The following is a 17,184-nucleotide window of genomic DNA, read 5'->3' on the forward strand; positions in this document are numbered from 1 at the left end:
AAATTTACATTTTCTCTTGCATTTTTCCCTAAATCTCAGAAACTACTTCGAGTAGCAAATTCAAATTTTCAGGGAGTAATAACATACGTATCCTGAGTCTTCCGAACTAAAAGAAAAACATAATGTTATGTATAAATAAAATTATTTAGAATAACATACAAAAAAGTACACAAAATTTTAACTGTGTAATTAAAAAATTGTATTTCCAAAAGCAGTGGCTGAAATGCAATTATTGTAAGACTCAGAACATATAGTTTAATGTGCTGTAAAAGTTTCTTGTCAATGGCTACAGTTGTTCCTGAAATACGGGGAAGTTAAGTCACTAAATTTAACATTGTCAGGATAGGGCATTCAAACTCCCCTTAATGCACGTTTTCTCCTTCCTCCACTTGGTGAGTGACACATTTATAGTATTTTCACAACAGCAGTAGCTATTTTCTTACAATTTCTTTTTGCCGGCATACCATGTCCCGGGCTTCAAGGGATGTGTGGGATTTATTACCTCAATGAGTGAACACTTCTGTGGCACGTGCAACCGTTTACGGATAACAGCTGATGGCAATTTGGAGGTGTGTCTCTTTGGGAATTCAGAGATATCTCTCAGGTGAGTGATGAAACATAGAATAATCGTGTCCAAGTGAAAATTCATGCGAGGAAACCATAAAATTACTAGAAGACTGACAGACTGATCAGTATTTTACCTTCAGGAGGTGAAATTCCAAAACTTCTTATAGACACATTCGTTCCTCTTGTCCTCACATTAGTCGTGGAGTCCGAGTGACCTTTCAGACCTTCAGAAACTTATCCCTCTTTCCTCTCTCATGAAGGAACTGATAGTTCCAAATGCTGAGTATAGAATAATACTTTTAAACTGTTTGCCATGCACATTAGGTATGTGGTTGGTATATGGAAGAGATAAACTGCAGTTAAATCCAGCAGGTATGAAATGAGTAATCTTTTCTTGAAGTTTTCAGCTTGCACCCTCCTCCCTCCCAGACATACAAACCAGATACCTCTAGCTAAATAATTTGTGAGTATATATAATTTGCCTCTGTCAACATCATGTTACACTAACCTATTTGTGAGATTAAATTAAAGGAAAGTAATCAGGACTGGAAATTATGTAAAGACATTTTTAGCTATGTCCCTAGGTTGTAATAAAGTAACCACAGTATTTCTGTCCATGTGATGGTAACTATGATTCGCCAGCCACCGTTGCCAAGCGGTTCTAGGCGCCTCAGTCCAGAACCGCACGACTGCTACGGTCGCAGGTTTGAATCCTGCCTTGGCTCAGATGTTAAGTCCCATAGTGCCCAGAGCCATTTGAACTGTGATTCATGATTATCAGAGTCTATATGTTCCAAATAAAAATTGGAACTTCATGTGTATAAATGTACAAATTATTAGACAATGGGACCAACAACTGACACTTTTAAATTGATGACTAGACTAAGAGATTAATAATAGGAAAAAAACTGCAAGATACTTGGCGATAAGTTTGTTTCAGGACAAGGTACGAGGGGTGAGGGGTGAGAAGAATCAGCTCTCTCTTTGTGAGCATAACAGAAATCCTTTATCAACCCATGGTAAAATAAGATATAAAAATACAGGGTCAAACAATTAAGTATCTTAAAAACCAAATGACTAATAAAATTGAAAGTTAAGAAAAGTAAGTTCGTAGTAAGTAGGGTGAAACACAGGGGGCTGCAACAAATTGCCATTGTTGTTTGACTTGTCTATCAAAGAAAAAAGAAATGGATCAAAACAAAATAAAAGTGAGAATGGAAATGTATCAGAAGCAGATAGGAATAAGCAAGGAACATATTCTTTAATAAATAAAAAAAAACTGACATGTGAGGCAGATGTTCCTACAATTTTATGTTCAAAGCACAGCAGTATGTGAAAGCAAAATATTTATGACATTGAAAAAAGAAAATCAGTGAGTGAAAAGTGTGTGTAGGTGAATTGTGGTGAAAGACTGGATATTGGAACTTCTGTTAGGCTGCCCAGTATTAGTTAACTTGGTAGTAAAGGAGCAAGTTTGCAAGGGCAGATAACTGTTTGACTACGTAAAATAGAGTGGGAGTATGGAAAAGCTAGTCTAAGATAAGATGAAAAAGGTAACAGCAACTTAAAAAATGAATTGATAAGTTACCATGAACCCCATTCCAATCTAGTGAATGCAGTGGTTGACAATATCTTGTGACATTCGCCTATAAGGCTCAAACAATAATTGCTAAATAAAAATACAAAATGTTGACAAGACTGTATCTAAGCTGTCACTCTCTTTTGAAACAAGGGTGTTTAAACCAACAAACACGCAGGAAAGCAGGGACAACTCGCACACTAGAGAAGGATGGGCAGTATCAATGAAGGAGTGAGCATAAACTGTGTGGAATATGTGTGGTGCAAGTAATGAGAAGAGGAAAAATGTTGATCTGGAAACAAGGGAATAAAAATTTGCCACGTGAAGACACAACATGGTACTGTGCTGATGAGTGTGTACAAGTGGTGATATACAATATACATTGATAAAGGAACTCTGCATTGGGGCCAGAAGACCACGCAATGCTCTTTGAGAGATGTCCTCTACTATATATCTATGGAGAGTTAGGGGGTCAGTATACAACTCTCCAGGCTGTTATCAACTTCCAGAAGTTGAAGACACTACTTCTCACTTGAGTAGCTCCTCAGCTGGAACTACAAGCAGAGTGTACCCTATTCCAGTCTGTCCACCGAGCAGAATTTCCTGGCTCTACAAGGAATTGAACCTGATCCCTTTCTATGGCACGCCTGTGGCATACTGACTGCATAGCTGTGGCAAGAGTCATAATATACACTTGTGAACAATTGAGTTATAACTATTCTGTTTATTGGGGAGAGAGTATGTATATTGCCACCGTGAATGAAATAGTTTAGTGTATCGTAACTGGAATGTATTCAGACCTCGTACTTGTGTGAGAGCGCAGTGTCTTAGACACTTGTAGTGTTTGTCTTAGCATGAACTAACCGGTGAGCCTTACTTTCTAGTATTTTTAATTATATATCATTACTGGTGCCTCTGGCACTTTTGTGTTGCAATAGCTTGCAATAGCAAACATTGAGTCAACCATGGTTTTTGGATTAGAAGTAGAGGTCAGCTGGGTTGACATTGGGAATAGAGTGATGGGAAGTGGACAATAAGCAGTTATATTGAAGGGTGCATTATTTGATATGTTAAGGTTAATTACAAAACGTGGATTGGAGAATTTTTCACGTTGAGCAGAAGTAAGTTTACAGGACCAGATGTCAAATTACACATGATCAGTGTGAATCCCTATAGTCAGCATGAACACTGGCACACAGAATAATTTATAGGTAGCCTTGCTGTATATAAAAAATCAGATTTGTGCTGAACTGTCATGAACAAACTGTCACTTCTCTGGAATAAATAGACTCTGATTTGTTAATTACATCTGTGTAAATGAAAAATATAGGAAAACATAGATTGCTGCTTACTGTAAAGGAGACATGTTACATTGTAGACAGGCACAATTAAAAAGGCACTTACACAAAGCTTTCGGCCACAGCCTTCATCAGCAAAAGAGATACAGAGAAACACACACATTCATACACACAGGCAAGCACATGTCACACACGTATGACTGCCAACTCCAGCAGCTTGCCCCTAGCTGCTGGACTTGGCAGTTTTTTTTTCTCTGTGTGTGCGTGCGTGCGTGCGTGCGCGCGCAGTGTGCTTGCTTGTGTGTTGTGCCTGTGTGCAACTTTGTTTTCTTTACGGTAAATAGTGATCTATCTTTCCCTGCACTGTTGATATTCCTACCTGGAATTTACATTGTTTAATCAGTGTAAATAAGGACACAGTTACATATATTCTGTCACTTGAAGACTAATACATGAAGTAAGTGGACATTATTTTTTATTGCAGAGGATCTTTGTCACCACTAATTATTAATTTTGTGTTCCAGTTAATTAGACATGCTTTCATCATTTCCTGGATGTGCTCTTTTTGTTAAATCTTCCTTCAGAAGATCTGATTTAGCAAATGACTCACCAACTCAGTGACAGTCAATAAACAGTAACCATTCATGCCACTGGGAACTGTCACCTCTTTGTGGGATACAAAGATGCAATCTGCACACTGCTCGTCGCAGTTACAAAGATTAGCATTGGTTCAGAACAGCACCAGGGCATGCTCGAAGCATGCAGGAAGGTCGTCTGTCTGATGATTTGCGGTACATATTGCCAAGGTGGCAGGGTGCAAAATAAGGAGTGATCAAAAAACTTCCATTTGAAGGCTGCATAGTTCAGATCAGTATGCCACACACACACACACACACACACACACACACACACACACACACAGACACACACACACACACACATACACACATATCCATCCGCACATATACCCTGCTTGTGTCTGTATATGTGCGGATGGATATATGTGTGTGTGTGTGTGTGTGTGTGTGCGCGAGTGTATACCTGTCCTTCCCACCCCCCCCCACCCCCCCCTAAGGTAAGTCTTTCCACCCCCAGGATTTGAATGACTCCTTAACCTCTCTCATAAAACCCACATCCTTTCGTCTTTCCCTCTCCTTCCCTCTTTCCTGATGAAGCAACTGTGGGTTGCGAAAGCTTGAATTTTGTGTGTGTGTTTGTTTGTGTGTCTATCAACATACCAATGCTTTCGTTTGGTATGTTACATCATCTTTGTTTTTAGATATGTTTTTCCCATTTGGAATGTTTCCCTGTATTATATTATATATCAGTGCTTTCATCTCCCACAACTATCCTGCAGACCTTGTCCACAAACAGATCTCCCAAGCAATACATTCCTCCCCACCCAACAACAATGTTACTACCCCCAGACCACACAGAAGCATTCCCCTTGTCACCCAATATTATCCTGGCCCAAATACATCAACTAATTACTCCGCCACGTATATGAATTTCTCAAGTCAAGCCCTGAAATGAGATCATCCCTTGACAATATTCTCCCCACACCACCCAGAGTTGTCTTTTGCCGACCCCCTAACCTCCGTAACATCCTTGTCAAACCCTACAATATTCCCAGACCACCTTCTCTACCCAGCGGTTCCTACCCCTGTAACCGACCCCGATGCAAAACCTGCCCCATGCATCCCCCCACAACCAACTACTCCAGCCCCGCTACTGGTAAAACATACACAACTCAAGGCAGGGCCACATGTGAGACAACACGTCATTTATCAGCTGACATGCCTGCACTGCACAGCCTTTTACATTGGTATGACGACAACTAAACTGGCTGAGCGCATGAATGGGCACAGACGAACTGTCCGCCTAGGAGATGTCCAATACCCAGTAGCGGAGCATATCCTCCAGCATAATTCTAGGGACCTAGGAACCTGCTACACCATATGTGCCATTTGGCTTCTCCCACCCAACACCAGTACCTCGGAACTGCGGAGATGGGAACTTGCACTCCAACACATCCTTTCATCCCGCCATCCCCCTAGACTGAACCTATGTTAACCAACCTCACTCCCATTTACTCTTTAGTCTTCTCCTCTTTCCCTTTCCTCTTTAGTCATTCATGCATCTTTTCATCCAACATAGTTGCGTTTATGTTTATACTATGTACCTCTTTACTTCTGTATTCATCCTCCTTGGTTTGAAGCTGGCACAGTAATTACAGTAGAATATCTTTGGCTTCCCTCTGACATCCATGCCTCCATCTTTGCTACCCTCCCTGTTTACCTTTCACCTGTTGCTTCATAACCTGGGTTGTGAATAACTGAATCCACTTTCCCTTCTTCCCCTTTTTTCCCCTCTCTCCTCCCTGATGAAGGAACGAAGTTCCGAAAGCTAGGATACGTCAATTTTCTGTTCTGTTTTGTGTATCTATCGGCTGTACTGAGCTGGCCAGGCCCTCTATCTCTTTGTTAGCACACACACACACACACAGACAGGGTGATGCGTATTATCATTTAAAAACCTCCAAAGCACTGTATATGACCCTGAGACAAGTAATTTAATACAAGACACATGGGATCACAAATGTTGGATACGATACAAATGTTGGGAAATGTGTCAAAAGCGAATGACAAATGTCACCAGATGATGTACCTTGCCATGCTTGCAGTGGTTGAGCCTCTCGGCCTGTCACACTTGATCATCCCAACCCAAGTCAAGTATTCATATCATTGTGGCTACGGACACACATGTGCGACTTTAGTGATGGCATTCGGGATTTGAGTCTTGCATCTGGCAGGCAGTATTCTTTCATTGTGTTAAACAATTATGTATTTATATTGAAGTTTATTATTTTATTTACCGGCCTTGCAGTTTCCTTGATTTCTTGCAAAGTACAGTACAATAAATACCTACCATATTGCATAACAAGTAGATGAGTATAAACTTCAGAATAGCATCATTGCCATAAAATGACCTAAGTTTTCTTTACTAACTAATGTCTGTAAACAAAAAGAGAAGGGACAGAAGCAAAAAACACAAAATCAGAACTGCTTTTGCTTGATTACAGCAGGGACAATAATTTTGTAACATCTACATTGACAACAGATCATATTTACAAAATGTTTTTGAAATTTGCTCTGTTTGCTCAAATGAAAGTATTGCACTGCTCAATCATTCCTTTACACTCAGCCCCAACTGCTGCACATGCTGTGGGGTATGTCATCTGGTTACGTCATATGTTCAGTGTTTCTCACCAATTTTTGGGGTATTTTGAAATGTACAAAAAGGCAAATGCAGAAAGTTATCACATTTTGCTGCACATTACCTGCGTCACAGAAAAATAATGTATACAAATCTTCTCAGATTTGCCACTGAATAACTTTGTGCAAGCCTCACAACATTTCACCAACACAACTGTTCGTCATCTTCAGGTAGTGGTGGGTCCTGTCATCACTGCTGCAAGATGTGACTGGTGATATTCGCACAGCAGAATTGAAATTTGTCAGGCTAGAAGCAGGAGTACGAATGTGTGGACAGGCACTCCCAGTTGGATGGAAATGCCATTCATAGTAGCCTTCTGCTTATGTGTTGTGGGCAATGACTGCACTTCTGGACACTCGTGTGGTTAAAAGCTGAATTAACTCTCTGCAAGGTGCTGCATCAGGTCATACATCGGAGGATCTGGTTTCTACTGTGTTAATTTCATGGCAGTCAGTGCTGGATTCTGGGCAGTGCTTAGTCAAAATTCCATATTCCTGTTGGTAAGATTGCCCACCGTATTGATACATGCCTCATTCTTAAAAACACAATCCTAGAGTGATGATGCTGAGGATAAAATTTCAGTCCTCTTGGGAAACGTGTGGTGCCCTGTATTCTGGCAGTGCTCTGCTACCACTAATTTACTGGGTGGCATTTTTGTCAGCGCTGTTGAACACAGTGTTCTTGCACAATGTGAGGTGTCTGCCCTATATAAGATTTGCCATAATGGCATCAGATCTTATATATGATCTGTGTTTTCTAAGGTCAAGATTGTCTTTAACTGAACACAAACAATTCCTTAGTTTTGCTGGTAGTCGAAAAACACACTTGATTCTGTTTCTCTTAGCAATTCTTTCTATTTTTGAAAACATGCCACTGAAATATGGCAAGAAAGCCATTTGCAGTGCTTGTCTAAGTATCTTCATTTACATCCCTACACTGAACTTGCTTTGCTCAGAACACATTGCAAATCTGTTTACAAGAATAACATTCTGCTCGAACACTGTTCTTAGGTGTTACAGTTCACCAGGCAGACTGTCGGTATCTGAGATCACGTGTGCTCTATGTGCCAGGGAGTGTAAGACACTACCACATTGTGCAGGGTGATGGCAACTTTTGGACCACAAATATAACTCTGCATGTATCAGTTTGCAGTAGAGACTATGCCCCAGTGTTCTGTAAGCTTTTCTTCTAACCGTGACATGCAGGAATGGTAAGCTGCTATCTTATTGTACTTACACAGTGAACTGAATATTCAGATGGAGCGAGTGCAAATGCTGCAGGAACATAGGTAGTGTCTGTATTATGTGGGCCACACCACAAATGTCTCTTCAGCATTCTGGCAGAAGGAGGAATGTTGGATATTTACTAAGGGAAATAGAGGATCTCCCATGGGAGCACTGTCCACTTGATCAAAGTAGTTGGTGTTACATAAGAAATAGGATGAGGTATGCACATGTTTAAACAGCACCACAATTTCTTTCTCAAACTTGCTGCTAATAACCTCTAATGAGGGCTGCAGGGGCACTTTTGTAAGTAATGATATAACATTTGAGCTAACTAAAAGATCTGAAAGTTCTAGTTTAATCATCTTCAGGTATTCTATGAAATCCTCTGAATTCTAAATATGATGGTCATAGTCATCCACATGATAAATTTCAACGCTGTCAAACGTTGTGTCACTGAAATATTGAGGGAGGGACTTGCATAATGTTATCTGGTGGGGAACCCAAAGTGTTTTTGCAACAGATCTATCAGGCAAGCCTGAAAATTCACATATACTCCAAGCAGTAAGTACCTGTTGTAAAATGGTCACATTAGTGAGCTTGGCAATTAATTAACAGTTTATCAATAAATTTGGCGTCATTTTGCAAGAAATTGTGCTATGTTCCACTACTCCCTCTTCAACAAAACTAATGTCAGTTTCTGCTCCACCTCTTCAGCCCGAGATCCTATGTATACTCTTGAGCATTTGTGTAAGATACCTGTTTATTTATAAAAATAAAAGTAACTTCTATCATGACTTTCCCATTCTTGTCCAGTGGGTTTGTTATCCTCCTGTTGCCTACTGCAAACTACATGATTACTGCTGAAGATTTCTGCAAAGTTTTTCTTCCTTTTTAGTGTACCAACATTTCACTGTGTGGTAATTGCCTGGTACTGTTTAACGGGTGTTTTAACTGTTGTTTCAGAGATGCAATACGAAGCAAATGCAGTGAGGATGTCTTGCTTGCCATGATTGGGGCAGGAGTGAGTAGAAAGAAGAAACAGCATGCAGGTAAGATACATTACAGCAAATGTAACTCTATAGATAGAAAGAAAATTTCTGCTTAACAAGTCATAGCAAACATAAGAGCAAAATAGAACGAAAAACAACAGTGATAGAACCTGTGTTTTTTGTGTAAAATCGGATTTAATTTTTTATTTAGTATTCATTCTGATTAATGCCCATTGGTCAACAGTACATTTCAGCCCTAGAATTTGGTTCTGCAAGGTCCACCAGATAACCATATATGGCTGTTGTAACTCCTTTATTGGACTTCAGAAGTTTTCCAGCAACAAATCTTTTTTTCTTTCTTTCTTTCTTTCTTTTTTTTTCTTTTTTAAAAAAAAGCTAAAACGCAGAAAACATCATAAAGGAAACACTCACAGAAAAGCATCAGTGTACTTGAAACAATGGAAACTCCAGTAGGAATATAAACAATGTTGGAAAAGACAGATTACTACTTACTGATGAAGGCTGTGGCTGAAAGCTTTATGTAAGTGTCTTTTAATTCTGCCCATCTGCAGCCTAAGGTATCTTCTTTATGGTAAGTAACAGTCTGTCTTTTCCTTCATTATTCATTGGTGTTCTTTGTTTTTATTGCTGTTTAGCAAGCATTGTGTGGTATATAAGGGATGCGAATAGCGTCTGATGTTGAATCATCTCTCTGGAGGATATGAAGGTGCTGCATATTGGTGTAGACAGCATTTTCTGATGAGAGTTTGAAAGAAACCTCATTGTGGATGTCCATTTGGTCGCCTGGTTAAACCTTGCAACATTTGTATTTTTGGAGTATTTGGATCTGACAGTGGCCTGATGTTGGAAAGTAAGGGCATACTCATCATCAATGTTCCAGTTGACTACATCAGACCACTACAAGGGAGCATCACTGTGTAGTGTACTGAGTACATTGTAACCTGTTCACGTCTGTGACTGCCATCTGAGAACAAGTACAGTAAACTCTCGTGCAGCTACACTTTTGGCTAGCTAGATTGACACTTGACAAGTTTCAATTTGCGTGCACCTGGAGCCAAGCCTTTGCTGGTGTTTTTTGGCAATCTACTGCTAATCAGTGCACTGGTGCGTGTCAAAAGTCCAAGTATTGTCAATTCGTGCGTGTGTTGGTTGAAGCTCTATTGTGTTTCTTATTCGTATTGCGTGGTTTCATGCCACTGCCATCTATTGGAAGTCCTTGTAAGTACAGTACATACAGTATTGTTCTATGCAGCGCAACATAGCCCTGTCGAAACTGACAATTAGAGCGCGCCGCCTAACACTTTCCACTTGTTGTCGGTACATCAAAGCTGAGTGTTTAACAGTGAACGTACAACACCCTGTTGTGTTGCCACGTGGGCTTGGGTAGAACAGAGGAAATGGCATAGATGTATCCAATGCCTTCATTTGATGGCTGCCACAGCCTGGTTTCAAAAGTCAAAAGTTTGTCTAGTGCATCTCGAGTGTTGTCAAGTTGTGCATCTGTGTGTTTCTGATTTGAGGTTTTGTGCTCCCACTATGTGCCTTAAAGTGTCCAGAGATAAAAGGGGCCAAAAACCATAAAGGACTCAGTCGAGTGTCTGTAAAAAGAACACTGAACGTGACTACGGGCACGAAACATAAAACGAATGTGATCTTGTTGGAAAAAGAACTTCCCACTTTGCAGAGAATTGATGCTGGTGAGCCACCCACAAAAGTTGCTGCAGAGTAGGAGTACAATTACTGATCGGGAGACAAATCGATCAGGAATTGAAAATTTTTGTTCCATCCAAGCATTGGGCAGTGCAGTGAAATCTTGAAAAACAGTGAGAAAAGGTGCACATCCTCAGTTAGAAGAGGCATTATTTTTGTGGCACGAATAAATAAGAGCCAAAGGTGTGTCAGTTTCAGGTCCTCTACTTTGTCAAAATGAGCTGATGAGCTGATTGAAGGAAAGAAGCAAGAATTCCTTGGAAATAATGGCCGGCAGGATCGTTTCAAGAAGCGGCATGGCATTCATGAAATTGCCATCAGTGCCAAATCATTATCTGGGGATGAAGCTGCTATGCTGATTTTAAGAAGAAACTGCACGCAATCATTGACAAAGGATGTTATACTGGCAATCAACTTTACAAATGTGATGAAACTGGACCAAGGTATTCTTGAGGCGATGGAAAAACATTACAGATGCAAGATGCTGGAATACTTAGTAGGTGTGATTGATGCTGCAGATGATTTTGTGGAAGTTCTTAAAAAATCGATGTTTTAAGTGCCATTCATTGATTGCTGAAGCTTGGAGTCTAATTCCTCCACTTCCTCTTGTTAGGTCTTGGAAAAAACTCTTAGATCGTAAGGCAACCTAAGTGGTGGGAAGGAGGAGGCAACACCGAAACTCAAGCTGACATAATTTTGGTGAATTTACTGGAGAAGCTGGTTGTAAAGACACACACTTCGAAGACATTGAAGAGTGGATGGAAAATGGCATTTTTTCATGTGCCTGAGGATGAAATCGTCCAAATTGTGACCGATCATAAAGTGTCAGAGGACTATGTTTCTGATGATGAATCAGAGAAAAATATTCCTCACACATTCTGTTATGAAGTGATCCAAACTGCCCTGGAGTACATCAGCCAATAGGAGGAGACGATTTATCCTGAAATAGTTTGATTTCAACGTTGGAGATGTATTGTTGCAGAAATAGTTTCTCAAGCAAAAAAACAAAAAAAAAAGACATTTGTGACTTCGTTACCAAAAAATAAACTCTAATGAAGCATCCTAGAACTTCTATGTCCATAACTTAAAAAGTTTTTTTTTTTTTACTTTTCTTGAAAGTTCCTCTAGACAGACTTTTCGTTCCTTTGAGTAATCTCTAGATTTGTTTCATAATTTTGTTCAGTAGTTTATTTTTTATTCAAAAGAGTAGGTAATAAAATTAAAACTCCTGTTTTTCCTACTGCCAAATAAGGGAGATTTTTTCTGTAAGAATGCAAAATAAATGAACTTTGTTATACAGCATTTAAAAACTTTGAGTTTTCAATCATAGTTTGGTGCCTTTTTAACATGTCAACACAATTTTTTCAGTAAAAAAGTGCAGGGTTATTTGCAACCGTATCAGTAACGTTTTACATACCCTACGCACATTTTACGATTGTATTTCGCAATATTGATGCAATTTGGAGTGTTCACATGTGAAAAAAGGGGGACTTTGATTTATCTGAAATTTTCGTTATTGGAACCGGCCACCGTCCCGATCATTTCGGATAAACAGGAGTTCACTGTAATAGACTCCTTGCAACATGCTGTGTCATACAGCTAGGAGCAGCCAGACTATGGAATTGCCGTCCTGCGCATAGGCTGCCATTAACACCCAAGCAAATGACTGCATGTGAAGTGGTGCCATGATCGAGAAGTACGGACTGCTAATGAATGGCGTCACATTATGTTCACTACTGAGTCCCGGTCCTGCACTGCTCCAAATGACTATCGTGGAGAAGTTTGACAGTGAGCCGGGGAGATGGGGAGAGGTCCCATTCTTCCACATTTGGGGGGGGGGGGGTCACAAAGCAGTCCCATGGTGTGGGGAGCCATTGGGTATGACTTCAGGTCACGGCTTGTAATGGCCGAGGGAACTCTGATGGTACAGCAGTGTGTAATAGTATTGTGGTGCTATTTTTCAACAGGCCAGTGCTTGTCCACATGTAGTATGTGTCTCTTTAAATTGTCTGCGTGATGTTGATATACTCCTGTGGCCAGCAAAATCCCCATATCTGTCCCCAATAGAACATTATGGGACCAACATGGACGTCAACTCCATCCCACTGCCTGTATCCACGATTGCAATGTCCAGTGACAACAGTTGTGGATCACCTTTCTCAGGAGGGTATGCAGCAGCTTTACGACATCCTCCCGCACTGTCCAGACCAGACAGGGTGCATTGCTGTATTGATAAGTGGGCTCAAACTGATAAGTTCTGTGTAAATTTGACTCTGTTTTGTTATGACTGAAATAACATCACATACGCTCTAAATTCGCTATGTTTCAATTTGTTTTCTCCCCACCTTCTGAGTGTCTCACTTTTTTTCAAGCAGTGTAATTTAAGACAGACATAAGAATATGAAAATGGGATGGCATATCACATTGCTATTCAACTATGCCCCTAAGAAAATTGTAAGATAATGGAGAAGAGCAGGTGCACTATTACACTGACTAGAACGTAAACTTAATGATAGAATTATATTGTGTAACCTGTACCGATGACATAATACTAATTGACAAAAACATCACTGATGTGCTAAAGCAATTTGAAATATTAAGGGAGCAAGCTAGGAAAATTAGACTACTAATTTCACATGGAGAAAAAATTCTTGGCTGATACCAAAATGGCACTGGGTGAACTTATATAGGCAATGACATAGTATTCGGTGTTAAAGAGTTTAAATAGTTAGGTGAAAAAGATCACTGAACATCATAATGAAAAGAAGGCCATAGAATCCAGACTTCAGAAAATACAAACTGTCTCTCAGTTAACTAAAAGTATTTTTCCTGGAACTCTAAAATCTAACATTATACAACAGTGATCAAATTAGAATTTCTTTATGCATGAGAGAGAGTCTTTGTCCAACACAAGACATGAAAACAGCAAACTGAATTAGAAGAATGTAAAATTGTAGTAAAAATCTTAGGTCCAAGAATAAAAGATGGAATACATACACAGAACCCAGTGTGAAATCTCCAGGCAAATTCCTAAAAACTCTTGTTACAATGTGTCTCCAAAGAATCCAACTTGTGGGACGTACAGAAAGAATGTATCCAAACAGGCAGCTCATTGGATTCCCACATACTTGAAAAATAAGATCCAACTGATGAAAACAAACAGGAAGAGACCTTAAGAAATTGGAATCACCACATTTACAGTATTCTGATGTAGTGATGAGTCACACAGAGTGCAGTTTCACAGTAGCTTGATCGATGCTTGTACTTGTGTATGTAGTATATGCAAGTGTGTACAGCGTCTCTTCTGGTGTACACACAATATGCTAATTTAGTGGCCGAGCAGTAAACCGGATCCCTACTCGGTTCCAGTGTGCTGTGCTAATTATTCTTCTTCACTTGACATTTATGCTTGGAGCTGCAAGAGAGGCCATTTTCCAGATAATGCCACAAAAACAACAAATTCTCAGATATCAGTTTAACTTACACTCTTCAACATCATAGACAACATTTCACATTAATATGTTGCAGAACACTAGATTAGTGTTAAAATTGGCAGAGTAAACATTGTTCTCCATGTGACAGATTGTCACCCGACGTCCAAAATCGATAAATTTTATATCTCTGCACAGAGAAGCAGCTGGTTGCTCATTGTCATCTGTGGTGCTAATCAATGGGTTGAGCTCGTTGCTGGCACAGCGCCACCACAGAGTAAGTGGCCCCTCATCCCAGCAGGTGGCAATGTTTTAACACCCGTATAGCTCCCCAGACTTACCGCGTCTGTGGATAACTCCGTCTCTGCACAGAACTTCACACATTTCCCACACAGTGGGCCCTCGTGTCTTTTACACACAATAAATCTTCAAACTTATTTCATTGGCTAAGTTAAATTTCGAGTGTGAGATGCTATTTCGTAAAAAATAGCAAACGGTAGACATGGATGTTATTGTGACTCTTTCCTAAGGCAACATTTGTGTATTACACTTGTAGAAGTGCACTGCAACATAATACAGTAGACCGTAAGTTCAAACAATGGAAACTCCAGGTTGGAATATCAGCAGTGTAGGAAAAGAAGAAGAAGCTAATTACCATAAAGATGGCACGTTAAAATGCAGACAGGCACAGTTAAGACACTTACACATAAGCTTTTGGCCACAACCTTCATCAGAAAAAGAAATAGAAATACACACCATTCATTCACACAAACAAGCACACCTCACACACACACATGACCGCCAACTCCGACAGCTCAGACCAGAATGCTAGTCTGTAAGTTTGCTACACAATAAAATAATTATTCTGAGCTACAAGAAAAATGGATTCAAAGAACTAAACAGCTTGAAGGAAAAAAAGGGAAGCTCCCTGAAGCAACATAGTTTCACGAGTGTGCATACCAGTGGTAAATTATGAGAGTCGCAACTCTCTGAAATGGATACAAAGGCCACCAGATTGCATTAGCTTTGTTTGTGTCTCAGATTGTTACCATGAATGGTAGGAGCTATAAGAGATGTGAAGAGTGTAAGATGTTGAGTGATCCCTGTGAAGGGCACAGTTGCCCTGTACTTCCGTGACTCAGCATTATCAGCACGTAACAAAATTTGAAGGGGCCTAATTGTGTGTCTCCATTTGCCAGGCTGATTGAATTATGCAATATTCAGATTTGTCAGACATTCAGATGTGGTAGTGGCCCCATGTTGGACTGCTTGGAAACGTAAGGGCGGCGTGCTTGTCAGCAAGCTTCCGGTTGACCGTGTCTGACGAGCCCATGGGAGATTTGCTGTAATGTACGCCGAGCACATTGTAACCCTTTCACACTGCACCTGTCATGTGATCAGCAGTGAGTCACATTCTGCAAGACCCACGATGACAGTTGTCAGTGAGTATGACAACGACATAGGGAGAGGGCGTGTGGGGCAGCATCGGATATGACTTCAGGTCACTCTGACAGCACAGCAGTATGTCATGGACATCCTACATCCTCATTTGCTACCTCCATGTCCAACGGAGTTACAAGAGACAGAGCAGTGAAAACATATCCAGTTGTTGACTCACAAAACGGTTTTGAGGTGTGACGCATGTAGTCTTAAGTGAATCATTCATACAAAAAGAAAAGAAGAAGAAGCTAAAGTCAGAATGTGAAAAAATTGGAGAATGGAATAGATATTTGAAGACTTCACACTTGAAACTCCCAGTTTTCCTATTGTGAAAGTGCCTTTGTGACCATATGCATTTCACTGACGATAAACTTTTTTTTTCCCCCTGGGTCTTGGCTCCATATTTTTTCATCCAGTTGAGTCAGAATACTTGCATAGTATTTGTGAGGTATTGTTTCAGTCTTGCAAGCTAATCTAAAATACAAATCCCTTTTGCATCCTAGAAAACAATGAGCACTCTTTCTCTCCGATGAAGTCACCTTGGCTATTTTTGTGCAACTGCTGTTTCATTTCGGTCGTCTCTCATCCAAGGGAACAGATTGGTGCATAGAATCAGTTGTGTGTCAGATTGTCCCAAATTGTTTTTCACATTTGGTTGTAGTCAGGCTTCAACAGACATGCCACTCACTTTCTGGTACGGCCACAGCATCAACTGTTTTGCACATGTTTTTAATTACTGATCTTGCAATATCACACTGTGTTCTTTCTCAGCATTTTCATATTTGATTGTAATTCTAGGAAGTTGTTCATGAGTCATCTTACAGAGACATATGCCACATATGAATTCAGCCACCCATTCCTTAACTGTTGACTATGAAGGAACTCCCCCCATGAACCATGGACCTTGCCGTTGGTGGGGAGGCTTGTGTGCCTCAGCGATACAGATGGCCGTACCGTAGGTGCAACGACAACGGAGGGGTATCTGTTGAGAGGCCAGACAAACATGTTTTTCCTGAAGAGGGGCAGCAGCCTTTTCAGTAGTTGCAGGGGCAACAGCCTGGATGATTGACTGATCTGGCCTTGTAACATTAACCAAAATGGACTTGCTGTGCTGGTACTGCGAACGGCTGAAAGCAAGGGGAAACTACAGCCGTAATTTTTCCCGAGTACATGCAGCTCTACAACTTGACTAGAAGAAGAGATCGGTTGGTAGGACATGTTTTGAGGCATCAAGGGATCACAAATTTAGCATTGGAGGGCAACGTGGAGGGTAAAAATCATAGAGGGAGACCAAGAGATGAATACACTAAGCAGATTCAGAAGTATGTAGGTTGCAGTAGGTACTGGGAGATGAAGAAGCTTGCACAGGATAGAGTAGCATGGAGAGCTGCATCAAACCAGTCTCAGGACTGAAGACCACAACAACAACAACATGAAGGAACTGACTCCTAATAAGTAAGATGATGCCTGTAGAAAAGTACAACAAAACAGTAATCTCAAAAAGGACAGGATAGACAGTACATTCTGTAGGACGTATTAAACATGATTGGTAAAAGAGACTTGGTGTGTTAAATGCAGCTTTTGATTACATGATAATTGAATTGGATAGATTAACAATATACTCGCTAAGTGGTGGCAGAACACACA

The 17,184-nt window shown here is 40.3% G+C and overlaps 1 protein-coding gene across 1 annotated transcript in view; it reads left to right on the forward strand.

Moving 5' to 3' along the window:
* LOC124776190 (molybdenum cofactor biosynthesis protein 1-like) overlaps positions 1-17,184 on the forward strand; it is a 29,200-nt gene that overhangs the window by 8,901 nt on the left and 3,115 nt on the right. Inside the window, exons 2-3 of the mRNA XM_047251019.1 lie at positions 432-604; positions 8,910-8,995. Of these exons, the coding sequence (XP_047106975.1) occupies positions 432-604; positions 8,910-8,995 (259 nt within the window). The remainder of the gene's footprint in view (positions 1-431; positions 605-8,909; positions 8,996-17,184) is intronic.

The sequence above is a fragment of the Schistocerca piceifrons genome, chromosome 2 (assembly GCF_021461385.2).
Source record: "Schistocerca piceifrons isolate TAMUIC-IGC-003096 chromosome 2, iqSchPice1.1, whole genome shotgun sequence".
Classification (NCBI taxonomy): Eukaryota; Metazoa; Arthropoda; class Insecta; order Orthoptera; family Acrididae; genus Schistocerca; species Schistocerca piceifrons.